Source organism: Hyaena hyaena, unplaced genomic scaffold, assembly GCF_003009895.1.
Source record: "Hyaena hyaena isolate Hyena2069 unplaced genomic scaffold, ASM300989v1 scaffold_222, whole genome shotgun sequence".
NCBI classification, from domain to species: Eukaryota; Metazoa; Chordata; class Mammalia; order Carnivora; family Hyaenidae; genus Hyaena; species Hyaena hyaena.
In genome coordinates this window covers 1572280-1599286 of record NW_024080855.1, presented here as the reverse complement: position 1 = coordinate 1599286, position 27007 = coordinate 1572280, and the positions used below count along the sequence as shown (strand labels likewise).

Below are 27007 nucleotides of genomic sequence, written 5' to 3'. Positions count from 1 at the left end.
TCATTTTCAGGATTGAATGGGACTATAGGCTACCCAAGGTGGCAGTTGGCCTTACTGGTTGCAAACTTTGTGTGACCTTCCGTTGCTGCTACAGACTAAAGAAAAGGCGTATTCTTTTTAACACAAGTGAACACTTGAAGTTCGAAATCTCTGTAAGCTCCAATTTTGCAAAGCACTCAAGGTGCTTTGTCCACCCTAGTTAAAAGTTGGTTGGTTGGTTTTTAAATAGGTTAGTAGCCCTTTTCTTGTAAACCACAGCAGTAAACATTTGTGCCCTGTTTATAAAGATAGCTCAAAGCATCAATGGCTCTGAGAGGTAGCGAATTCCCTAGTGGTTTTAGAATATGACCATGAAAATAGTTGTTGCCAGAACCCATCACTTCTCTTAATTTCGTAAATAGATTAGCACCTGGCTACAAGAGTATATAATTTTTTAAAAAACCCTCTGGTGCACGCTTATTTGATGTGTGTTTTTAGTCTGTCATTTTTCAGTGGTAATTTCTAATGCTTTAGGGGGAGAGCTGGACATAAAATGCCAGTGATACTTTAAGATCATCACATCCTAAATGTTTAAACTGCTACGAGTAAGGGCATTTAAAGATAGCTTCGGCTAGATGCTTAGTGCACACTGACCATTCGTCAGGACTAAAAACGTAAATCCACATTCTCTGCCAAAAGCCTGGGTTTCTTTCAGTGCTTATGAATCACTACTTTTCCCCCTTCTTCGTACTGCTGAACTTTTCAGGTCAAATTTCTTCTCTCACAACCTGGGACTTCAAGATGAAGGGCAAGCTCTTTGGAATGAGGCCGCATGTCTACTTGGGTAGGAAATTTACTGTAATTGGTTTGACACAGGACGAAAGCCTTATGCTGGGGTATGATAGGATTCTGGGTAGCAGTTTGAGAAGACCAAAGGTGAAAATATGTCTGCATTACAAACTACTGGGTTACAGCAGATGGATGTGTAGCATTCAAAGGGATGACAGGAAAATCCAAACTTCTCTCTGAAACACCCTCCCTGCCATTTACAGCACTTCTTAAGCAGGTGTGTACTTATATGCGTAATTAGATAGACACCCCCCCCCCCAGGACGGACACTAACAAATTAAGAGGACCAACACTTTCCCCTTTAAAGACCCCCCACCACAACAACAATATAATACACATAGTACAGTAAGAGTTGATAAAACGTTTCAGCTCTAAATTGTCTTAATTTAGGACAAAAAAAAAATCCCTTATGTAGTATATCTTAAACTATCAGTGCTTCCTTGCCTTGCCTTTCTTCATTTTATTGCCTTTCAGAATAGATTAATTTCCCTGAAAGATCGAATTTACAATCTTCTGCTGATTGAAACATTTGAAGCAGTGATGGAGTAACAGAGAGGCAGTTGGTGCAGCTGTGAGTGAAGCAGGCAATCCCCAGCACCTGCAGAGTTTGCTTCTCCCTTCCCCACTACGTATCCAGCCCCACTTCGTCCCCTCTAGGATTGTCACTCATCGATTCCGGTGAGATGGCGTGATTTCTGAGGTTGGAAATAAAGTGCTCCATCTGCTTTACAAAATAATAACCGTTTGGGGGAAATAAAGGGAATCGGAGCCCTAGTTTCTTTCACGTGGAAGACGGTTAAGTCCCAAAGGATCACCCTGTGCTACTGGATTTCTGAAATACCCTATGGTTTTATATTGCTGAGCTCTAGGGACAGACTAGCTTGGGAGAACTGAGGATGGTGGGCGACCTAAACGGGCCATTTCTACACAGGTGGGTTTGGCTCTGCCGAGAAAAGAAAGGGCCGGCTGTGCGGATGAGGCAGGTGGGTGACGCGTCAGTACGGGTGGCGAAGCTCGGTGGAGAACGTGGGCAAACCGGTCCGGGCGGCTGGGGCTACTGGGGGCGGGGGAGGGGGTGGGGGACGGCTCCTGCAAGACCGACAACTACACCGCGACAGTGGAAGTCACTGAGCTCCGGGACCGACGGGCTCGGAGGGCGGGGAGGGGCGGAGGGAGGACGGCGCGCGCGGGCGGCGCGGCGGGGCGCGCGGGCGGCTCAGAGCCGGGTCTGCGCCTCGGGGATGTAGATCTCGATGCTCTCGGCGCTCTCGGTGGCCGAGTTCTGGCGGACGGACGCGGCGCGCTTGGCGGCCATCAGGCGCTTGCGGGCCTCCTGGCGCTGCGAGCTCTCCAGCGAGCGCTCCCGGATCAGCGGCGCGGGGCCCTTCGCCGGCTTCTTTGGCACTGGAGGAGGGGCCCTTCTCTCCTGATCAAAGCAGAAGGTTCAGGACATTACACAGCTTCTCAGGACAAGCTTGGGAAAAACTGGGATAGGTCAGTAGTTAGAACCCGCACAATCTTTTGGTTTTGGTTTTCTTTCTTTTTCTTTTTTTTTTTTAAACCTAAGGGTGGTTAGTTCTGATCTGCACGCTGTAAATGTTATATATATATATATATTTTTTTTTTCCTTTTTTCTTTATTATTCTGGCTTGGGTATTCAAAAGATGCGGGGTGGGGGGCGGGATACCGGTAAGCCTAAGGCCAAGGGCAAGGCTGAATTGCGGAACTAGTCTCTCCAAGGGAAGGATGTGGGTATTTAAAATGCCCCCTGCTGAAAGGCTGCGGCTCCCGGCACATTTAGTGTGGTTCTCTCTGGAGGCTCCAGACTCTTCCGGGTGCCAGGGATGGGTTAGGGTGGCCGCGGCAGCAGCAGCCTCTGGGAACTCTGCCTCCCCTCCAAGGAGGCGAGGCAGCGGCTGCGAGCTCGGCTCAGAGTTTAAAAACATCCCCGCCCTGTCCCCGAGCCCACCCACCCAAAGCTAAAAGGCCAAATGAGGAAGAGGAGATGTTAAGACTGTGTTCTTTAGCTTTGTCGATGCCACTGTGAGTTATACCCGTTTGGACATCACATACAAACACACAGCTATATACTTCCTGGGGTCACCCTGGAGGGAGGACACTGGTGGTTCCTCCGCTCGGGGGGGTGGAATCCGTTTCCAGACAGCCTCCTAAAACAGCCCCCTGGGACGTCACTCCTTAGGGGCCTCAGGACGGCTGTGGTGGCCCAGAAGGCAATTCCTTCCAATCACCAGGACAGACACTGTGCCTTGAAAATTTAACCCAGGGTTGAAAGAGGTCTTCCCCCTCTCAGCATCAGCAAACTCTGAAATGGTTGGATACTTTAAACTGCCACTGCAAAAATAACGGCCCTTCAACACTTGGGTCACAGAAAAACAAATGCAGCAGGAAGGCTGCGAATCTAAACCACTGAAGGAATTTTAGGAAAAGGATAGTGAGTTTTTAGGCTCTCGGTAAGGTCCATGTGAATCTGCTGTTTTCATTTTTAGAGAGATACCTTCAATTCTCATGACTCAGATGTGACAGTTATCTTAAAATAGGGATTTTATGATTCTCCAAAGGGCACTCCTGTGTCTTAGCACTTACACTCGTTGTGGCAAATCCTCCTGGCTTGCCTGGGTGAAGTGCCTAGGTAAATTTATTACATTGGAATTGCCCTCAGGCTGTTTAAGATGGAGTCTGTGTGGACCAAAATGGGAAGTTCAGAGTGCAAACAGCATTTGGCCAACTCTGATTGTGCTCATTCCTGTCAAGTTCGGGGGGTGCTGAAAAGCTCTGGTTATAGACAAAGTGTATAAAAATTTAGAAATCAAGTTCACTAATGACTTACTGTGTCCATGTCAACAGGTTACATATGTCAATTCTTACCATCACAAATTTTGGGCATTTTAAATCTTCACTGTGGGGTAACTTGGTGATATTTGAAAAAGTGTGAATGCTGGAAACTTTTTAACCATATCTTCCTTTCCTTGTACTTTAAAAAAAATAATACTTGAAAAAAAAAAAAAAACAAACCCCAGTGAGTGAGAAAGTAGATGGATCAGCTCTAGAAACTAAATTACCAGTATGTATGTACATCTGTCCTGTTTTCTTAACAATTTAAAAGCTTATTTAGTACATAGTTTTAAACACAGATTAAAGAAAACTAGATTGAGTGCAAACGTTTGGCTTCCCAGGTAAGAGGCCAGACATACATCAATGATACTTTCAAGCTTAACACTAAAGCCCCCAGGTCAATGGTGATAGAACTGGAGATGAGGGACAATGACAATGACCATCTTGTTGATTATGAATCGGCCCTTGGGATTGGCTTTTTCCTGGGAGTCCACTGACTATGAACCCGTATACCATGATGGAAAGCAGCAGAATGGACTGGATTATTGTGAGCTCTCTGACCGGCAAGGAGATCTGAAAAGGACAGGCTACCAGAGCCTCTTGGGAACAACCAAGCCTAGTTTTTAGAAGCTGAATCTCTTGGAACTATTTGACCTTCGGCCATTGGAAAGCAAAGGGTTAAAAAAGTCATTGATGACTGGATATTGGATACCTGTGTGAGTCTGGTGGAACCACGTAAGCAAATGTGAAAATTACAGTTCATTAATTAAAGTAAAATAATTTGAATCTTTATTTCTAAACTGTTGATTGAGAAACCCAGTGAGCAATATTCCCCACGGCAAGTCAACCAAAAGTAAAACTCTTAAAAAAAAAAAATCCCAACATTTATGATTACCATGAACCTTTATGGTGTATATTTTTAACCTTGAACAACAGTGGTTTCTTTATTACTATATTTATGAAATGATTATCAAAGTCGGTTAGGGCTTCCTATGTTTCTCAGAAACACATCCTAGGGTGTAAGGAAGTTGAACTCTTGCTCTATATAATCATGCACTGAAGATGTCATTTATTTTAGTTTAAAAAGCAAAATGGAGGCAGTTCCTTCCAGTGACTAAAATGGTTTAACTTAAAGTTTAATTAACAAAAAAGCCACATTCCCATTTTCCAATTCACAAAGACAGGTTTTTCTTAAAAATATGCCTGAAACATATTACAGATAATATCCCAAATGATTACTATGTAAACATTGTCATTACAATGAGATTAATATGATATCAGCTCCATTTCACATTGTAAACAGCAAGACTGAATGCAGAAGCCTATTTAGACTGTCCAGTGTTTGTGCAGGTTTTTAAATGAACCATACAAAATCTACATTGTTCTACCTTCTTGTCAAGAGGATCCATCTGTTTCCAATTATTGGCCTTTAACTGATGAAGTTCATCAAATTTCATACTAATATTTTCTATGGACAACTGCAGCATGTCCCAGAACCCTGCCAGATCCTGGGAAGTGGGCCTCGGATGAGCATTGGGATTCTGTGCAAGAGAGAGAAAAACATTCATGCTTTAGAGGCAATCAGTGACAAGCACAGCACCAAAGGGGCATTTTCAAATATTTCAAATAACATCAGGGGGATGAATTTCTTCTGGCTTTCAAATAGGAGATAAGAGTGAGGCTACAAGTGATAACTCACTACCCTTCCTTCCTATCTATATCTATCATCTATTATCTACCATATCTATCTCTCTCTATCATCTATTATCTTTCTGTCATTTCTATCTATCATCTATCTATAAGATTTATTAAAGAATAATTGAAACACACAATTGTAAGATATTTAAAGTGTACAATGTGAGGATATGATATATGTACACATTGTATACGGCCTCCTCCCTTAGAATTAATAAACACATCCATCACATCACATACTTATCTTTGTGTGTGTGTGTGTGTGTGTGTATGTGTATGTGTGTGTGTGTGAGAACATTTAAGTTTACTCTTAGCAAATTTCAGTTATACAGTACAGTGTTATCAGCCATAGTCACCATGTTGTACATGAAATCTTCAGACCGTACTCATCTTATAACGGCAAGTTGGTACCCTTTCAACCAATGTCTTCCCTCTCCTCCACCCCAAAACCCCTGGAAACCATGGATTTGACTCTTTTTAAAAGATTCCATTTCAGCAGTACCTGGGTGACTCAGTTGGTTAAGTGTCTGACTTGATTTTGGCTCAGGTCATGATCTCACGGTTCGCGAGTTCAAGCTGTCAGTGTAGAGTCTGCTTGGGATTCTCTCTCTCCCTCTTTCTCTGTCCCTCTCCTGATTGTTCTCTCTCTCTCTCTCTCTCTCTCTCAAAATAAATAAACATTTTTTAAAAAAGATTCCATTTCAAATGATAATTTTATATGCTCATCCGTCTAAGTCGGTGATTCACAAATGTCAAGGTTGTAAAACTCTTCTTTTGTATTACAACATCTGTCAATGTGGTATGGGGAGAGAATCCAAACTTTAAAAAAAAACTATGACAAAAATGCATTAAAACATATTTAAATGAAGACACCGTCTTTGAGGGGGGGAAATGCAGTATATTATTAGTGGACTTGGAATCTGACTTCATGCCATCCAACTTATTCAGAGAACAGATAAGAAATCTAAAATAAGATTTGTTTTAACAGTTGTGTTCAGTGAAACAACAGGGTAAACAAATGATGAGTAAGAAAATAATTACATTTTTAATATTTCTTAATTTTGTTTTATTTTTGAGAAAGAGTGCAAGTGGGGGAGGGGCAGAGAGAGAGGAGGACAGAGGATCTGAAGCAGCTCTGTGCTGAGAGCAAAGAGCCTGATGCAGGGCTCAAACTCATTAACCTCGAGATCTTGACCTGAGCTGAAGTTGGATGCTTAACCGACTGAGCCACCCAGGCACCCCCAAAATAAATGTATTTTTAATGTACTGTGAACAATTAAGATGTTACTAATATAGGAAGTCATTTTATCATACAAGTACTTTGACAAAATCTTTTGGAAATTAATTCATTTTAAATCAACCCTAACATAAAATAGCAAATGTGAGAACACATATCTATACATTACACATAGATGTCTGTAATGACCCACTTTCTAGATAATATTAAACAGTCTTTGGTGTTTAAGGATTGACTCCCCCCCCCTCCATCCCTATATCCCTGACAGGTACTAGAAAGTATGAACCATGAATTTATATGATGTAAAACAGAAAAAATGTAACTAAGAGACTGAAGGTGTTATGCTCAGTATTAATCACTACCATCAGTGGTAGCTAAGGGCATTCATGGTTCTGTGGGTGGGAGCTTCCAGGGATCAGAGGCTTACATCTGGGTCAGTTTGGGTTACCTGTGGGTATTCAAGCCAATTGGATATACTGTGAAATCTTATGCCATATAGTAACTTGAGGCCATTTTGTACTTTTTAAAAAAATGTTTTATTTATTTTTTGAGAGAGAGTGCAAGGGGGTGGGGGCAGAGACAGGGGGGCAAGGGATCCAAAGTGGGCTCTGTGCTGACAGCAGCGAGCTAGATGTGGGGCTCAACTTCACAAGCTGTGAGATCATGACCTGCCCCCATTTTGTACTTTCAGACCAACTTTCAGGGGTACCTGGGTGGCTCAGTCTGTTGAGCGTCCAACTTCAGCTCAGGTCATGATCTCACAGTCCATGAGCTCAAGCCCCACGTCAGGCTCTATGCTGACAGCTCAGAGCCTGGAGCCTGCTTTGGATTCTGTGCCTCCCTCTCTCTCTGCACCTCCCCTGCTTGCGCTCTGTCTCTCTCAAAAATAAACTTAAACAAAACAACCAACTTTCAGAAAGTGCAAGGTCAGTGCTCATCAAAGTTAATAGGCTGGAAATGTTTTAGCTCTCTGATGGACTAGCATTATTGGTCTGTCTTCAAAATAAATACACGTCAAAATGTATTTATTAACTTATACTTCTTAAATGGCCCAGAGTTCTGGAATTCATTGAAGACGTAAATTCTAAAGTTTGTAACTATTTGATTCAGTATTAAACCCTAGCTAGTGACACCCAAATTAAAGAGTTTCTCTGCATCATTTTCATTTCGTAAGTTAAAAAAATGTTCTCAACATCTAGGAATAGACAGATAACAGCTTTAACAAAGTACATTGTGAATGGAGTTTTATGGCCTTCCTCATCTCACTGGTAACTCAGAACCCAATTGCTCATACTTTGGAATTGACTATATTCTCTTCAGTCACAAGACTATTGGCTAAATGGTTTCAGTGCAGCAGTGATGAAATGATAGCTTGGTAGGCCCAAAGAGTTTAATTCTGTATGACGGGCGATTTGGTCCCTCCTCACTAAGAATCTCTTTGCCCCTGTGTCATCAAGGGGACAGATGGGGAAGCAGAGAGAAAGAGAAACTGTGGGTCATGTGACATCCCATGCACAGAGAGTTGCAGCCCTGGCCTTAGTCTGAACCAGGCCACTTGGAGGTCGGAGGTGGTGGAGGGTGTGGAAGGATGAGGGGGGCTGGGTTCCTTAACTTAGTTTTGTTTGAAAAAGTAAAGCTCATCCATTTACTGAGCCTGAAAGTCAAGTCTGGGATAATACTCAGGTGTTGTCAAGTGTTCTCCTCCTCAGAGTAAGAACTCCAGCAAGGACGGCTGGGTCTGGTTGCAGGCAATCTTAGGGCCACTTTGGTGCAGATTTATAGACCTAAGCAATGCCACCCCCAGGCCACCATGCTTCCTGCTGCAGAGAGGGTGGAGCTGACTGATCAGCCCATGACCCTCTAGGAGGGTGTGGACTAGAACTCAAATCTCGGGGGCTGTGTGCGGCGAGGGTGGGGGATGTCAAACAGGCACGGAGGTCAGACAGACTGGGATTTGAATCTTGGGCTCTGCCTCTTACCAGGTGACCCTGGCCAAGTGATTGATTGATTGATCAATTGATTGATTTTTAGTTTTTGTTTTTTATTCCTGACCAAGTGATTTAGCTTTTCTGTGCCCATTTCCCTCAATTGTAAAGCTGTCATAAAAATAACATCACTATCTGCTCCATAGGGTCGCTTTGAGGATTTAACCAGAGCATATATCCGAAAGCTCTCAGCATGGCTTCTGGCACATCCTGGGCTCTGAACCTTCCCTTCTGCGACACGATTCAACCAGCCATCCATGGCCCTCCACCCAAAGTGCAGCCCCACTTCCTGCCTCTAACATGCTGCCCACACTTCCAATAAGTTCCTCTCTTGGCTCAGGCATGTGAGCCTATCAAGAACCAGGAAGTGTCAAAAGCTGGCTTTAACAAACCTTTCCTAGAAGTCTGCAAATGTTTCAAAACATTTTCTCTGCAATTTTGTCTTCAAAACTCTGCACAGTGTTCATGTTTTGTTTCACAACATACCTGCTTATTGTATAATTCTGTGAAAAAGTGTGCTGTTTGCCCTATAGTGCTTACATCTTGGCTTCCACATATCTTTTAGGCAGTTTGAGAAGCTTTCTATGAACTTTTGCATAGTAAAAGAGCACAGAGTCATGTTAATTAAGATCTGTGACACATTAGCAGGTTTACAAATTAGTAGGAATTCTGTTCGTGGCACTGAGTGAAGCTCAATAAAATATTTGTTGAATTCACTTATCTATACCTTTACTACCCTATGTTATCCCATAATCCAGAAGAGAATTTCTGAGAAGGTGGAAGGATTTTTGCTGAGGGAGAGGAAAACAAACTACAGATGTGGGGGGTGGGTGTGAGGAGGAGGGGAAGGACAGCCCCAAAGGGAGATTTCAGAAAGAAAAGTCTGGTGAAGAGGGACAGAGAATATCAACTTCTGCATGCTTTCAATTTTCAACCCTGTCTTGATAAATTCCCTTCAGTCTATATAACAAGGTGTGGTTAAAACTCTAAAATCATTGTCCATGAGATTGCAAGTAATCATGTTTTTACTTTCCACAGGATCAACAAGTTGCTTTTCATTTTATTTTAGAGCAAGCGTGACCAACAACTGATCAATAAAAGCTCTTCTTGCGGAATGACACTTGCAGAGAATAGTAGCAGTTTCTTAAAAAAGGCCATGTAAGGAAGCCCTTGCCCTTGCCTTTTGCAGGCTGTTTAAAAAATATTGTTGGTGCTAGTGTGTTTCTGTCTTTTTGTTTTGCTTTATTTAGTTTTTGTATGTCCAAGAAGGATGAATTATTCATTTGTCTCAAGGAGATCAAATCTACACTTTGGGATGCTGTCCACCTCTGGCCTTAAGTTAAAATCGAGAACCCTGATGATGAGATAGGCACTGATGGCTATTTCAGAAGGAACATCATTATCCAAATGGTTTTCTGTAATACCATTTTTGAAATATCAGGCTGCTCTGTACTTTGGTAAAAATACTGAAATCAGGGCTTCCATGGGGAAGCCAGGAAAATGGAAAAATTTCAGTTACAAAGAAAAAAGGCAGGAAATGGAGGTTCAACTTGATTGGATTTTTTCTTCTAAGATTATTTAAGTATAAAATAAATATTTTTAATTTTTAAGAAATTAAAATTTTTTCTTAACATTTATTTATCGTTGAGAGGCAGAGACAGAGTGAGACAGAGTGTGAACAGGGGAGGAGCAGAGAGAGAAGGAGACACAGAATCCCAAGCAGGCTCGAGGCTCCCAGCTGTCAGCACAGAGCCCAATGCAGGGCTTGAACCCGCAAACCATGAGATCATAACCTGACCTGAAGTCAGATGCTCAACCAACTGAGCCACTCAGGCACCCCTAAATATTTCTAATTTTAAGAAAAACAGGCAATACAACTCATCAGAAAACTCTCTATTTCAGGTGAGAGAGTCCAATGGGCCTTAATTTGGTTCAAAATTAGTTGTGCCAGGCTTGACAACACGATCCTCTCCTGACTAGCTGGGAAGTGGTAGTGACAGGGAATGTTACCTACCAGGTTTTCTTCACACAGTTCTCTGAATTGGTAGAATTTCTGGGCCATGAGAAGTTGGGCACTGCCCACTGCGGTTCGGATTTTCCCTAGAACTGAAAAAAGCAAACATACAAGAAGTTTACACATTATGTCTCACTGTGGAGATTTAGTCTGGTGAAGCAAAGAGGAAGTTATGCTGCAATAATTAGGAAAAACAGCACACACACTGCACGTGAACACACACACACACTCAGCCCAGCTGCCGTTGTTACTCTGCTAGACTACGGAACAGAGGCTAGGTGAAAGTATAAAATCGACTTGGACAAAAACACAGGCTGGTCACACATTTTAGGAATGACGGAGTTTTCCATCACAGCGCTGCAGCTTACCAAGAGAAGAGGTCAACAGGTTTTTCTTCCCCCCTTTTACTGCAAGGATAAGTTTCAAGTGTTTATCAGCATAGTTATGGATTTATTTGTGTCAGCAATCACGGTCTGCGAGCTCATTTTTCTAATCCAAATTCAAACACAAGAAAAGCAATCCTAACTTGCAGGGGGGATCTCTTGGCACTCACCATCTCCTATCCATAGCCTTCATTATTTTTCCGGAGCTCAGCCACGGGGACTGTCAGGAGAGCGCCATGGCCAGCTGAAAGATTTTCTAAGGAATGAACATTTTCCGCCTGTTGCCTAGGGAACGCCAGCACCGTCCCAGCTTTTCCACTCCACAGACCAATTTTATTGTTAATATAGGTTTAATTCCCTATGCGCTGCGCTGAAAATCTCCTTTGCAAGCTACTTCTTGTCTTCCGTGCAGACTAAGGCGAGGACCTTTCAACTGAGGGCGTGCTGAGACGGGCGGTTCCGCTCCGCACAGAGCTGTCCTGAGGTCCGCATTGTCCCAAGGCCCTCCCTCCACCCGGCGGGGACCGGGGCACAGCTGCGCTGCTGGAGCTCTGCCACCAGGCAGTTCTCAACATGCCCTCCCTGTCGGGAAGGAAGGGGAGAAGGCGCCCTGCTTGCCCCTTCTTGGCCCCGCAAAGACAGGGAGACTCTCAGAAGGGCACTTGCCCTGGGGTGAAATCTGCATCTGCAAGGGGAGGTGGAGTAAAGGATCCAGTGTGTGTGCCGTGCAGTTGTGTTGCGGATTTACAAAGCCCAAGACCCAGAGTGGAATGAGGTCTCTCTTGCTCGACCTCAGTCCCCACCAAGTCTGAGAAGAAAACAAAAGAAAAAAAAAAAACTTTATTGTGACACAGGGTTTTCTAGTAGTTTTCTTCTCTGTTTAAAACTGACAGGGCAGGGGGCACCTGGGTGGCTCAGTCAGTTGAGCTTCCAACCTCAGCTCAGGTCATGATCTCAAGAGTTGTGAGTTCAAGCCCCTCATCCGGCTCTGTGTTGATGGTGCAGAGCCTGCTTAGAATTCTGTCTCCTCTCTCTGCCCTGTTCACACTCTCTCTCAGAACATTAAGACAAAACAAAACGAAAACCTGCCAGGCTAGACCATGGCTTATGATGCACACTATACTTAGGTATTACTCAAATAGTTCGGCATCCCCACGCATGGAACTTAGGGCGTTTATGAACTGTCTGTCACCAGTCACGCCAAACAGCCCAAATGCAGAAATTGCCTCCTCAGTGACAGCCGGGGTCTTCCCTTGATGGCTCTAAGGCAGCAATTCCTCAGGCCTAAGTGTTTACTTTTTTCCAGTCTTGCTTTTAACACCTTTTGCTATGTGAGGCCCTTCTCCCTTTTTCCACACCCCTGAAGCAGAAAGGAAAAAGTGTGTGGAGACACAGAGCATCCTAGTAACTAAAGATCCAGGCCCTGAGCTGGCTGAGAGTTTTGGCTCCAACACTTACCAGCCCCTGCCATGGACAGGTCACTTAATCTCTGTTCTCTCCTATGTAAAGTAGGGTTAATGGTACCGATTTGTAGGGTTGTTGTGAAGGTTAAAAGCAGTAATACATGGGAAATGCGTGGGACAGTGTCTGATATATAACAAACAACCTATAAATGTTTGTCATCACCTAGGGCCACGACACTACCCTTCCTCTCTGGGTGTGTCACCTGAGGGCCCCACACTTGCTCTGCCCGGAAGAGAAGAGAAAAACAACAACAACAAAGTCTGGATTATTCAAAGGTAATCAAACATCCTTGGTTGCCTGGGACAGGTATGTGCTTTGGATGACCTGTCCCAGATCTGAGACAGCTCTGAGGAGGCATTTCCCATGTGAACATGTGGCTTAGGTAAACTCTAAGGTCCCTGGAAACATCTCTGAATTATGTTTCTGATGGGTACGATTGTGACACCAGCAAATCCTCAGAATGAATCCTGGAAGCTTAGAACTTGAACTGAGGGGTCTCTAATTTGCTGGCTGGGATGGCGGGGACCCTTGGAACTGTCAAAGCAACTCAAGCTCTTCTAATAGTCCTCAAAACTTTGAGCTGATGGTTCTCCGTTACACCTGAAAACCTGAGCTGTGAGACTAGATTACTATAGTGACAGCAGCTGAGTAAGGCAGTGATTCTCAAAGGAGAAGAAAGCCCTGCTCCAAATAATCTATCAGGCAACACCCAACCGTGTAGAGGTCAACCCAGATGATGTCTCCTTGGAAGTGAAACAAGGGACATCTTTATTCAGCATGGTCTGGCGAGAGCCCAAGATTTGGAGCAAAGGTAACTGGGGTGAAGTTGTGGCCCTTCTGTTTTCCAGGTTTTTTCCACCATGTTCCTTGAGTAGAAATTCCTTCCTGGCTCTGGGATTGTTTGCATCTCCAATGTCTGAGTGATAATCTTTCCCGGGCCCAGAAAAGGGAGGTGCTGATGTGGGCTTTCAGAGAAGCCATGCAACAGGTCAAGCAGATTAAATTCCTACTTCCTTGCCCTCTATGCTTTTGTTTCTAGAGAACTAAAAACTCACTTTAATTTCTTTTAAGTTCATTTACTTCGAGAGAAGTAATAAAAGAAGTGCCACTATTTTTAGGTAGGTAAGTCTGGTCTCCCTAGGTGTCTTATAAAACCTCTGGTAGTTAATTTTTAAGATTCCTTTGTCCCTTTCTTTCCTCCCCAGCTGTTAGTCTGTTCCTCAGTGGAAGTATAAAATAACAACCCAGAACACTGGTGAACTAAATTCCTTCCATTTCAGAGATAGGCACCTCCATACTAACTCCGCCACTCATAATTCTAGAAACTTCTCGTCCTGCAGTAGACGGTTATGGGGAATCGTAACAGAGAGCACAGGCCTGGGTTAGTTCACCATATAAAGCCAGGAAGATCTTTTGGAAGGTTATCACTGTTTGGTTTTTGCACAGATCTGCTTATTTATATTATTATCTTGTATTTCTCTCTTTTTTAAAGTTTATTTATTTTGAGAAAGAGAGAAAGCACTAGTGGAGAAGGGGCAGACAGAGAGGGGGAGAGAGAAAATCCCAAGCAGCCTCCATGCTCTGTGCGGAGCCCTATGTGGGGCTCGAACTCATGACAGCAAGATCACAACCTCAGCCACTGTCAAGAGTCAGAAGCTTAACCAACTGAGCCAACCAGGAGTCCCTATTACCTTGTATTTCAAAGCACTTTTCACACATGCATCAAACTGGATCCTCTCAGGACCCTGTGAGATAGGGAAGATACTATCATTTAAGAAAATCTGGGCTTGAATAATGCACTGCCTTCCCTGGTGGACCTATTGTGCCTGGGGCTCAGTCTTCTCCCTCCCCGTCTGCTTGTGCTGGGTTGAAAACTGGGTCCGAATCTACTGGAGAGGGTGATTTCTTTCTTTTATCTATACTTTCTAGCTGGGATCACTGGACAGAAGCGGGGTGGCTGTAGCTAGCTGATGGAAGAATGTGAGGCCATTCAGCAAACTCGATCTCTGCCCACACCGAGATGGGAGAGCAAAGCACATGTTCACAAACTGTTGCACAAAGAGATTTCAGCTGTGAAAAGAATGGAAGAACTGGGGATCACTTGAAAGGGATGCTAGTGGGTGTAAGTAAGGTTTAAGTTTGGGTTTTCCTTTTATTTTTTATTTTTTAAATGTTTTAATTATTTCTGAGAGAGAGAAAGAGAGACAGCGTGAGCAGGGGAGGGTCAGAGAGAGAGGGAGATACAGAATCGGAAACAAGGTCCAGGCTCTGAGCCAGCTGTCAGCACAGAGCCCGATGCGGGGCTTGAACCCATGAACTGCGAGATCACGACCTGAGCTGAAGTCAGATGCTTAACCGACTAAGCCACCCAGGCGCCCCTGGGTTTTCCTTTTAAAGATTCTTTATACATCAGAATAAGAAGCAGAGAAAGACTATTTTGGCTATGAGATGGCTCTCTTGTGAAAAGTCTCATTTTAAGTCTAGCTATAGGTAAAACAACCCCCAGACATTAGGGAAGAGCATACCTCCTCCCTCCCACTGACCCGTGGGGGATGATTCTTATTTGGGAACAGGGAGGTGGTATACAAGGTACAGGGCTGAAGAGGATGACTATTTTTTTTTTTAATTTAATTTAATTTTTAAAGTAATCTCTACACCCAATGCGGGGCTCGAACTCACAACCCTGAGATCCAGAGTCGCATGCTCTGCCGACTGAGCCAGCCAGGTGGCCCAAGAATGATAATTTTGTTTAAACCTGCAAGTGGATCCATGGTAAAGGTGCAAACGTGCTGACCACACAGAGTAAAACAAAGACTGTTTCCCTTGGGGCTATGCTGGACATTCCGCCCCCCCCCCCCCCCCCCCCGCTCCCCCCCAGTCAGAGTCAGTATCCCTAAGCATAGCTCTCTCTCCCTTTCTCTGCCATTGTGGGGTGTGTGGCTGACTGCTCCTCACCATGTCTTCTCACAAGACTTTCAGGGTCAAGCAATTCCCGGTCAAGAAAGAAAAGTGGTACCATCCCATTCCCTCAGTAGATTCAGATGAAAACTGGTAATAAAGTGAGGTACAACTGCAATGAGAGACATTGGAGAAGGATGAAGCTGGGTCTATCAGGATTCGCACATGACACATGTATTTAAGCTGCATCAAGGTCACCAGCATCACCACGATCTGGGCAGTTGGACATGCGTTTAGGGGGAGATGATTTTCTATGTTTCTACACTAGTAGGCTGCCTCAGTAATATGAGAGCTTCCATTTGAAAAAAAGAAGTCCTTAAGCATAATTAACACATATCTCCTTTAATATTCCAAGAAGAACTAAGTCTCTAGAACGGAATAGGCAGAAGCAGTGGTTTTCCTGACTGCTTCTGGTTCTTACCTACTACGCCTAACTCCACAATTGTCAGGTCCCCACATTAGGCATCAGAAACAGAGGAATAGACATATTTCTATACCCTCAATGGATGGTGAAGCTTGCCCCTTCCTGTCCAGCGGATATGCTGAGTTGAATGCTCCCCCAGCTCTGCTACCCACATTGCAAATCACCTCGGGTACTCCTTTTCCAGTCTAACTTTTCTTTCTGCTTAAGATACTGGAAAGAGAGTAGGTGTGGAAGTCAGGAATGCCACGTACTGGTGGCTGGCCTTGGGAGACTTTACTGTACTCTCAGACTCTGTTTTCTTTACCTGTCAAATAATCATAATACTATCTTCATGGGATTGCTGATTATTTAATGAAATAACATATAAAAACTGTTAGAATGTGAAGTAGAAATTATAACTCCTATTGACATTCTTTACTTCTTGGGCATTTACCTGGGAAACTAAAAGGTGGCATGAGGCAAAACAGGGAATTATTTCTCCTGCTAATCTTCATATGCCAACCTTTCTTGAATGTCTATCCTATTTGTTTGTTTGTTTGTTTGTTTGTTTATCTTGGTGGGTTTCATTCAGGCAGATTTAGGCAAGCGTCTATAAGTTCTTTGGTCTCTGTGTATAAGGAATTCATAACAATCATTCAGGGACCCAGAATTTCTGGCATAGTCTGGTGTAGTTCCCCCACCTAGAAGAGCTAGAATAGTGGCCAACTGGCTGCTGGGAGATAGAGATACAGAGAGGAGACAGAACCCTAACCGGTGCGGGACACCTCCACCACCCAGCCGGAGCCTTGTGCAGGAAGCAAGCTCACTGCAAAACGAAGGGTCAGAGCCCTCTGCGTGAGAAGCAGCTCCTATTACAAAACCAGGTCCATCTTCAGGTGCAGAGCAGGCCAGGTAAGTCCTGCTATCCAGAGAGCTACATTCCCATCTTGCGGCCCAGTGTTTAGTCCTGTGGCTCAGGGCCACTATGAACCCATAATTTTCAAACTCAGTTGGTTGTTCATTGCTGTTCATTAGTCCTTTGAGATGATCTTCATTTCCTCCCTCTCTGACTCTCCCTTTCTGACTCCTGCTCACTTGCAACTCAGCCCTGCCTCCTCATCTTCAGCAATAACCCTTCCTCCTATGAGAAGAAGACAGCAGAATCAGGCAGGAATAGTCTCCATGTTCTGCCTCTCCTAATACTGGTCTAGTCCCCTGAACCTGTAAAGAGTGTGAGGGTCCTACACAATGGGTGAGCAGCAGACCCTTCTGGTTACTTGGATAACAGCAGACATGCCAGGTGCCAGGAGAGAACTACTTACACTCATTCCTAATGTCCCTTCTCCATGACTGTTAGCTGCCCCCACTGTAAAGACTTGTCTACATTCACTCCTCCCATCTGGTTTGCCTGATTCCCTTCTGGCTGCTCTGAGAACGTGCTCCATAAGTCTGTCCCCATCTCTGCGACCCCTGCCTCTCTGTGCTATAGCACTACCGGGGATATCTGGGAGCATCCTCCAGTCTCTCCCACCCTAAGGGGGGAAACGCCTCCCCAATCTCCCCATCTCCTCTAGCTAATATAAAATTCCTCTCCTTCCTTGTCCTGGACTGCATGTCTTCTCCCAATATTCAAATGTTGAAGTCCTAACCCCCAATACCTTAGACTATAACTGTTTTTGGAGACAGGGCCTTTAAATGGGTAGTTAAGTTCAAAAGGGGTCATGCGGGCAGGTCCTAATGCAATGTCACTAGTATCCTTATAAGAAGAGATCAGAGCATGGACACACAGAGAGAAGACCAGCTACAAGCCAAGGGGAGAGGCCTCAGAAGAAAGCAGCACCTTGATCTCAGACTTCCAGCTTCCAAAACTAAAAAATCTGTGTTGTTCAGGTCAGCGGTCTCCAGTACTTTGTTACGGCAGCCCTAGTGGGCTCATACCTTCCCGTGAATGCTCTTGAAAGGACAGTGCGCCTCTGCTCCTCTACTTCCTCAGCCACCATTTGTCTCCCAGTTCTCCGCCGTATGGCCTCTCTTCCCCCTCCTTACTCTTCTGGATATCTCTCCGTTTGGCCCAAAGGCTCCTGCAGACAGTCTCTGGCTCTGATGCTGCATTCCTTGTTCCTGAGGCCTCTCCCTTTTTACCTTGTAAATGCTGACCACAAAATTCAGTCCAGAGCCCATGTCCCTGATTCCCCTTGAACGAATTCATCATTCTCCTGGTTTCAGCTATTTTGGAGACTTGTTTATGTGTCCTGAATTCATCACTCCCATGTGTATCAACCCCCCCAGACTTCAGTGTTGCATATCTAAGTATGCACTCGGTGTCTCTTGTCTCCCTAGAGCCACGTTTCACTCAGGATTCCCTAGTTGATTACTATTAGGGCTACAAGGCTTCATCACCCTTCATCCACAGTGTGGATGCCAATCTTGGAGGTCTGGTTTTATTAGGGGAACTAGAGGGACTTTTCCATGGGTCCCTATCATCCATGGGGTAAGCGGGTTATTTTCTTCAATGGCTTGCAGGCATGGCCCACCTGTTCAGCCTCACCTCTGCCCACTCCCTCAGTGCTCTGAGTCCTCAGAGCTGTCTCTCTTCTCGAAGCCTTTGCTCAAACTAAACACCAAGCTGGGGAGGCCTCCTGCCTTGGTTCCTATACTAGCCCCTCCCCTCCCCCCTCCCCCCTCAGGTGTACCTCTTCCAAAAGGCCCTATCTCCTTTCCCCTCTCCCTCCCCATTGCTCCTCAAATTCCCATACAGAGAGTTGTCTCTGCCCTTCCCACATTCTTTCCAGCATGATCTATTTATATGTCTGACTTTCTAACCAGACCTCAAGACTTTCTTTTTTTCCTTAAATGTTTTATTTATTTTTGAGAGAGAGCAAGTGGGGGAGGGCCAGAGAGAGATGGGGACAGAGGACCTGACAGCAGCACATTCAACTGACTGAGCCCCCCAGGCGCCCCCAGACCTCAAGCCCTTCGAATGCGACAGACTGTGCCCATGTAATTCTTGGTGTCCTGTTCAAGGAGTAAGTTTTGAAATTAACAGACTCCTCTACAAAGTCTTTGTTAATGAGAAAAACAAATTAGCTGCAACATTCTAGACTTTACGTATTCTGATTCTTTAAGGATTTTACCATGTCTAGCATCACTTTTTAAGTTACAGTCCTGATTAATTAATTAGCTGATATAGTCTTAGCTGTGCTATTGTTCCTTTTGGGTGTCTGTTTACACTATTTGGGCTGATTTAGGCTGGAAGAACCAAGCCATCTGGAGTCAGATGAATGTGTCTGTGGATGAATTAAACCTCCTTATCGTCAACTTTTGACTTTTTTTTACTCACCTGGCTTCTCCCGCACCCCCAACGTTGTCGACTTTAGGGATGAAGAGGGAAAAGGAAGTTTTAAAAAGTGGATCCACCCAGTTACTTTAAATTCATGTGGATTTGTCACACCAAATCCGTGTGATTTCAAGTTGGGATTATTCATGTGGAGACATTCTTATTTACAAATGCGTCCTCCCTGAAAAGAATTTCTCCAACCAATTGCCCAGCTGCTTCTCAAACACATTTGTGATCCAGACCTGCTGTCAACAAAAGGTCTCCATAGAAAACATAGATCTGTTTCATTCCTGGCTGACAGGGCTTGCTCCGCATTTTACAAGATTTTTTTTTTAAAGGAGCCAAAACTCAGTGGTTAATGAATAGAGAATAGAATTCTCAAGTAGAAATTGTCTCATGAGCTAAAAGCTTCCAAAGGGTTAAAACATGGAGGAAAATATTGCTTTGTTTGTAAAGAGCAAGTTTTTGAAAGCTCAGCTAATTTTATTTTTTCTCCCAGTTCGTAATCCAAGAGTCTTACTCGTAAAAGACGGTTATGCTTCAACCCATATCTCAATTTACATCAGCCATGAAATAATAGCAGTATATACATCACATAGAAAAATAGAGTTCTTGAGCCTTTGAAAGCAGAACAAAATGAAATTACAAAACATTTCTCTTGGTAATACAGAAGAGAACTGAATGCTGTGTTTGAAGTCCATTGCAATTATATCCCACATGAATAGTTGTTGTTAGAGAAAACCATCAGCGATCTTGCCCCAGTCCCTCTCTGTAATCCCTGGCTCTCCACAGCGCAGAGGCAGTCTGGAATGATGGAATCCCACTGGCCTAGAGAACAGAAGACCATTGCAGGCCACACACTCCACCTCTCTGTGCCTCAACACCCTCTTCAGCCTCAAGACCACTCCAAGTGCAACACACCCACAAAAGGATGCTCTGTTATGTCCTTCTGGCACCCAAACCCTCTTCTTCGTGCCCAGCACTGTGCAGAGCAAAATGAACTGAGCATTCCAGAAGGTTAAACATAAGGCACATTATACATGATTTCCTTTTCATTACTGCCGCTTCCTCTGCGGTCACTAATTTCAGGGTGGCCAGACCTTAAAAAAGAGGCTATGCAGTGTGTGTGTGCATGTGCATGCGTGCATGCACACGTGTGCTCACACATGCATAAGGGTATGGGTGTGTGTGTGGGGGGGGTACTGGGGAAGGGAGGGACTTTTTGAAGGTCACTTCAAAGGTAAGATGGGAATAAAACAGAAAGGAGCTAGGATACACTCACTTCGTCCTGCTTAGAAATACATAAGGCTCGAGGCAGATGAGTTGTAGAAATCAGAGAGAGGGCTCCTCTGCTTGCTACCCCCAGGCTGCCGGGATACACTGCAGGCACCTGGGCAGAGCAGCCCTGGTGATCACACCGATAGACGGTCACAACAATGAGTGCGCACAGCTTCCGTAACTCAACCTGAAACCAGGCAAACCCCTTTTCAGGTTTCATTTCCAGGCCCACATTTGCTGCCAAGGCTCACAAGCCTTCTGGGAGACCCAAGGCCAAGTTTCACTAACTTGGATGTTATTACCAGGCAAAATTAAAGTGGAATTAATCTGCCTCCTGCACACGCTCTAGGTTTATCAGTTCATTTCAGATACAGCCTGAAAATTCCGCATATAAGTTGTCCACAATTCAGGAGGCAAAGATAGATTTCCAAGTACAATCAACCAGTATTTCATCGTAGGGCCGCTGAAACCTGAGCCTCTGTTTTTAACCCACATTGCTAGACTGCATTCCTAGTTAGGAGTGTTTGGTTCCATCTGGCCATTTCATTCCCCGGCAGATAATACCAGACGTATCTATGTAACATACAAGCCACTGTCAAATAGCAGTGAGCCATCTCCCCGAGACAGCTGTTCCACACAAGGGCTTCATTGTCTGAGAAAAGCTTGTATCATTTTACTTCAAGAGCTTGGGGGACAAGCATTCTGTCAGCTGCCAGGGCTTGGAGGAAACCTCACTCACTGCAGATTTCCATTATTTTGTTACCAAGCCCAAGCCCTACTATCGGCTGTTAGGGATGAACATTTGAAACAGAAACGAAAGTCCCCACTCTGCTTTTATTTTATCATGGAACATAATAGCTCCACACACCCAGGGAATTTATAGTTGCGCTTTTTGAAGATAACACGACACTACCAGGCAACCACAAATGCCTGTTCTCAAGCTGCCCTTGGTCGCACGCGTTTAACCGCTTCAGGTAAACCAGGAAAGTGTTTTCCAGTCCTGGGATGACAAAAACAACGGCCCTGGGAAGCAGCTGTCGGACTCAGGATAATGGCATCATAAAATAATTGAGAACTGAAAAAATATTTAAAATCGGATGGCTCCTTTCTTTTTTAACTCTCTAACCAAGAAACATTACTGCAACTATTGAGTGACATCTATACCTCATGCTTCCATTGAGTGACAAGATTCTGTTCCTAACTTCTCTTTTCTACCCCAGGAACGCAGTGTATTTAACAAAATACCTTACATTCTTATGAGTATGATGACCATGAATGTGCTGATAGGCAGCCCGTTCCAGTACCTTCAGCTGCTTCTGGAGAGGAGGGTGGGATTTTTTGTGTGTGGTAAAATATACATCAGATCTACCATTTCAACCATTCTCTCCCTCCCACTTTCTCTTTTCGTTCATTCCCTCCTTTCTTCCTTCTTTTCTTTCACGCACAAGGAAGTGAGGGGCAGAGAGAGAGGGAGAAAGAGAATCCTAAGCAGGCTCCAGGTCCAGCATGAAGCCCAATGCAGGGCCTGAACCCATAACCAAGAGATCATGACTAAATCAAGAGTCAGATGCTTAACTGACTAAGCCACCCAGGTGCCCCTGACCCACTTTGGAGTGTACACTTCAGAGGCATTAAGTGCATTCACCAATCATCTTTGAATATTTAAGAATGGGGATCATTCTGGTGCCCCACAAAATAAATTAAGCAAGTATGGTCCGAGTCTTCCTTTTACTCACTCTATTCTACTTATACCTCCATGATGATTTTGAAGACTACATCTCCTGGAAGGGATTTGTCAAGGAGCCACCTTCATCACATACCCTGAATATACTGCCTTACATGGGACCCAAAGAACACACAGGGTGTCTTGGCCAAGAGATAGATGGATCTGGGCTTGACTCATTTGCCAAAACTATTTTTCTGGGTGTATACAGATTTTTGTTTTTAAGCTGGTTACTCAGAAATTGGCTGTGCCTACCAGACAGGCTTGGCCTCTCTTCCTCACCAACCCTCTTATAAAAAAGGAAAAGGTTAAATTAGAGGATGAGTAAAACAAAGGCTCTCTGCAGCTCCAGGCTCAGTTATCAGAACAGAATTGTGGTTGCCAAGGAGCCTGGGACAGATATGTATGGAGAGCTTTAGAGGACAGCACCAAGTGACACACAGAGTATCATTATCTTGCCAAATGTTATTCATGTTGTATCTGTTCCATCAGACACTTCTGTGTTCTGTGACCTTGGACAAGATACTGCCAGCGAGCTGTTTTGAGGGCAAATAAAACACCTGTCAAAGTCTCCAGCCCATCACGCGGGGTATTGTAAGGACAAGATGAATATTCTTTCATGTGCTTCTGTTCTCCCTTCTTCCCATGGAGGGTGGCTGTGGCTCTCTGGCCAGGCCCTCACTCATTTGGATTTGCCTCATTTGGAATTGGTGACTCTTTGACTTGGGCATGTGGAGTTTCCTCTGCACTATTTTAAATTCTGGAATGCTGGGGGATTGAAGCTCGTGGGCCTGAAAGATAAAGCTTGCAAGCGCTTGTTGAATGGAGTCACCTCCCCAGAGCTGGACAGGACATACAGGGTTCATCTAGATCATCCTGCTGACCAACACAGAAGTGTTCTACCATTTCTAGGGCAGGTTGTCCTCTCCCTCTGCCGAACCCTTGTTCTGATCAGAAGAGCTCATTACCTAACCGAGGATTCCCCCCTCCCCTTCCAACTTTGGCAACAAAAACTTCTAGTTACTCATTGAGTATTCGGTAGCTACTGAGGAAGAAACATTTTGCAAGGCAAAATACTTTTGTAACACAGGATTTCCAAAATATTCCTGGGACTCAAATACATATTCATTGATCCCCTACTGTGTCCCAGGAACCATCAGAAGGGCAGTGGATATAAAGATGAATGAGATAAGAGTAATTTCTGTTCTCAGAGAGCTCCTTTTTCAGTAGAGGAGAGAGACACATAGATTGCTATAAAATAATGCTAGAAATAGCTGATAGACAGATATACAGGCTATTATGGAATCACCAGGGAGACACACCTAACTCAGCCTGAAGGGAGGCATTCCGCAGAGACTTCCGGAAGGTGAGGCTCAAGCTGAGACTTGAAGGGAGAGCCATATTTTGTAGGCTAGATGGGCTTATATCAATAGACGTTATGAATTTGAATCAGTTGTGTGCATTTACAAAAGCATGCATAAAGGGCATTTACATCTAAACTTTGTGTTAGCTGTTTTGATCTAAAGTTATAAAATTATATTTAAAAAAAACTAATAGTTTGGACTTTTCACTATAGACCACTGGCTTTCAAACTATATTCTAGAAATCCTAGGATTTTTTTTGAGGTCGGGGGTTATTACGGACCTTGGTAATAACCAAGGGGCAATAGAGGCTGAGCACTCAGAACTCAGACCATCACCAAGACAGCTTTGCTGTTCTTTCTGTTATATTTATTGCTGTTGCATGTAACTATGTTTCATTAGAGATGGGGGTTCTGATATTAACTTATGTTTCAAACTACAAAGGAAAACCAACTCCCCAGTGAAGCAGGTTTCACCGAGTACTTGCCATCTAAGACTAATTTATCCAGCTGGGTACTTTTAAAGCAAAGTACCATAGGGGCGCCTGTGTGGCTCAGTTGGTTAAGTGTCCTACTTAAGCTCAGATCATGATCTTGTGGTTTGTGAGTTTGAGTCCCATGTCAGGCTCTGTGCTGACAGCCTGGAGCCTGCTTTGGATTCTGTGTCTCCCTGTCTCTCTGCCCCTCCCCCGCTCACACTCTGTCTCTGTCTCTTTCAAAAATAAATAAAATGTTAAAATAAAATAAAAAAAATAAAGCAAAGTACCAAAAAATACTCCCATCCCTAGTTATCTTTGTTCTGCAACCATGACCCTTACACTTCCCCCCAGGCAGCAACCTTGCAAAACAAAGTGGAGATTTGAAAAAATGTATCTCTACCCTGAAGAAAATGTCCTTAAGGAACATAGCTTATTAATGGTGGGATCTTCAGGGACAAAGACAACAGCTATTATTCTTTAGAAGAAATTTCATTATAGCAAAATACCTTCCTATGGAATGGATTTGCTAAGTTCTATTTATAAATCAATACTTTAAGTAACATGTGAAGTAAAAATCTGTAACAGTGAATAAAATGGGTTGCTCCTTCACGTTCATTACTTTGGGACTTTTCCAGGAGCGCACATTTCAAAATACAAAAATGCTTCTCTTTGATTCCGAACCCATGATGAGAGCCTGGTTTTCTGACAAGATTGTCACCTTTCAAATGCATGTGTCGCTATCAAAAACATGGTAACTTGTCACAGCTCCTTTAGCTTCACCGAAGATTTTCCTAAATCATTACACCATGACTGCCCTTGCACATCACTATAAAGCTGGGTTGAGAGAAGCAGATCCAGTCTTAGATGAGAAGAAAATAGGAGCGGCTGTTCCGGTTCTATCGGAAGTCAACCAGAAAGCTAGAATGAGTCCTGCACTAATGAGGTGAATGCACTGAAATCTGAAAATTAGCTGGTTCTGTTGAGCAATTCACCAGAGGCTGTTGCTGCTTAGACACCAGCATTTTTCCTAGGAAAATCTAACAAACTTCGGGTATGGCCACCAGGGGAAAGGAAGGGTGGAAGATGTTACTGCTAAGACTTCCTTACTGAAAAACACCCCTTCCATTGCTGTGGGCTGGTGCCTCCTTCTGTCCCCAAGGCAAAAGGCTAATTCTGCTTGTGGGTCAACATTCAGCTGAGTCCGGAGTGGCATCACCTGTTAGAAGCAAGTGTCAAGGAGATTACTTTCCCACTGCTAAGTTGTTTGGACTTATAACATGAGGACTGTTTCAAAAACCTACTTATGGGGTTTCTAACCTGCTCATCAGGGCAACAAATAAGCTAGTCAGCCAGTTGATAGGATTCGGGCAGGAGGAATGAGTGCAGAGAAGAGCTGAGAGCAAGACACAGTGAGGAAATCCCACAGCCTGCTAATTCTTCTTTTCCAGACTCAGTTTTCATAAAAGGTACTTCCTTGATGGAAAACTCACTGCCTCGTGACACAAGTTTGGTTCACTTAGTAAGTCTATTTACCATGATTAAATGTAGGCTCAAGGTTTAATTATAAAGAAGTTATTGATAGTTTTATTAGTGGTGAGAATGTATGATGATTATGTAAAAAAAACAAAAAACCCTTATCAGTGGATACGTAGTAATGTGCCACGAGGCTTTGGACTTTCTTTAATGTTTATTTATTTTTGAGAGAGAGAGAGACAGAGCGTGAGCAGGTGAGGGGCAGAGAGAGAGGGAGACACAGGATCTAAAGCAGGTTCAGGCTTTGAGCTGTCAGCACAGAGCCTGACACGGAGCTCGAACTCACAAAGTATGAGATCATGACCTGGGCGAAGGCAGGCGCTTAACCCACTGAGCCACCCAGGCTGCCCCTGGACTTTAAGATAATCCAGCAAAAATGACCAATGGGAGAAGATAAGAAAATGACACTGGCAGTTGCAATGGGTGATGGGTACATTGTATTAAACTCTCTACTTTTGTGCATGTTTTATATTTTTTATGAGAAAAAGTTACATGATTTAAAAAATAGGTCTAAAAAGCCACATCATGACAATACTCTTCTAGGAGCTTCCCATGCAAAAATGGAGATAGGCTTAAATGCCTACCACTAAATGTCTACATTTTGATTCAAAAATATCATCCGTTGGAGGATCCACCATTCATTTGATAATTGTTTTTTTTCCAGAGGAAAAGAAACACACAACATTGAAATACACACTGATTATAAACTATATCCCAATTTCAGAATTGTTAAAAAGGTGGAAAACATGCCTTAGAATTGAGGTCACCTGGTCAATTCGTTGTCAATTGTTTCCTTCTTTTTTTTTTTTTGAAGTAAGTTCTATGCCCAACGAGGGGCTTGAACTCAAGACCCTGAGATCAAGAGTCCCATGCTCTAGGGACTGAGCCACTCAGGCGCCCCTTGTTGTCATTTTTTAATAGGAATTACTGTTGTGTTAAAAGGCCAAGTTTGAAAATAACGGTGTGAACGGCATCCGTTATTTATTTTATATATTCATAAATTATTTTAACCCGTTAAGTTGAAATTTGTGTTAACTAACTTGGTGGCTGAGGGTATGCCTCCCTAAAACCTAGGAGAGAAAGGCATGCTAAATAGGCTTATGAATGTTAATAAGCATGGTCCCTACAGGCCTATGCGTTATTGACCTTGTTTTCCTATCATACGTTAAGGAAAGTAGTAACACTGTACGATTATAAATGCCCAGTGCACCTGCACCGGTGGCCCTGGACACTCGTCAGAATTACTGCTAATTCCCTGAGCATCGGCACCCATTTCAGCATCCCCTTGGGAAAGAGGAACAGTTGTAGGAACTTGAGCCCCCCTCACGCCCCCGCCCACCCGGACCCCGACGCTGGCTGAGCTTGGTACTTTTCAGAGAACAATCTAGAGCTAGAGGGCGCGGGGCTAGAGCCGGCGAAGGTGTTACGTCCGCCCAGCGATTTGCCTCTTCTGGTGCAGCGCGGGGGCGTCTGACGC

At 44.0% G+C, this 27007-nt stretch overlaps 1 protein-coding gene across 4 annotated transcripts in view; it reads right to left on the bottom strand.

The window, feature by feature from the left end:
- Nucleotides 1-490: 490 nt before the first annotated feature.
- The window catches only part of DLGAP1 (DLG associated protein 1), a 331657-nt gene continuing 305140 nt past the window's right edge, over nt 491-27007 (bottom strand). For all 4 annotated transcript variants that reach the window (XM_039243192.1, XM_039243193.1, XM_039243194.1 and 1 more), the window contains 3 exons: nt 10613-10704; nt 5070-5222; nt 491-2254 (listed from right to left, as the gene is read on the bottom strand). In XM_039243192.1, the coding sequence (XP_039099123.1) occupies nt 2045-2254; nt 5070-5222; nt 10613-10704 (455 nt within the window). In that variant the 3' untranslated portion in view covers nt 491-2044. The remainder of the gene's footprint in view (nt 2255-5069; nt 5223-10612; nt 10705-27007) is intronic.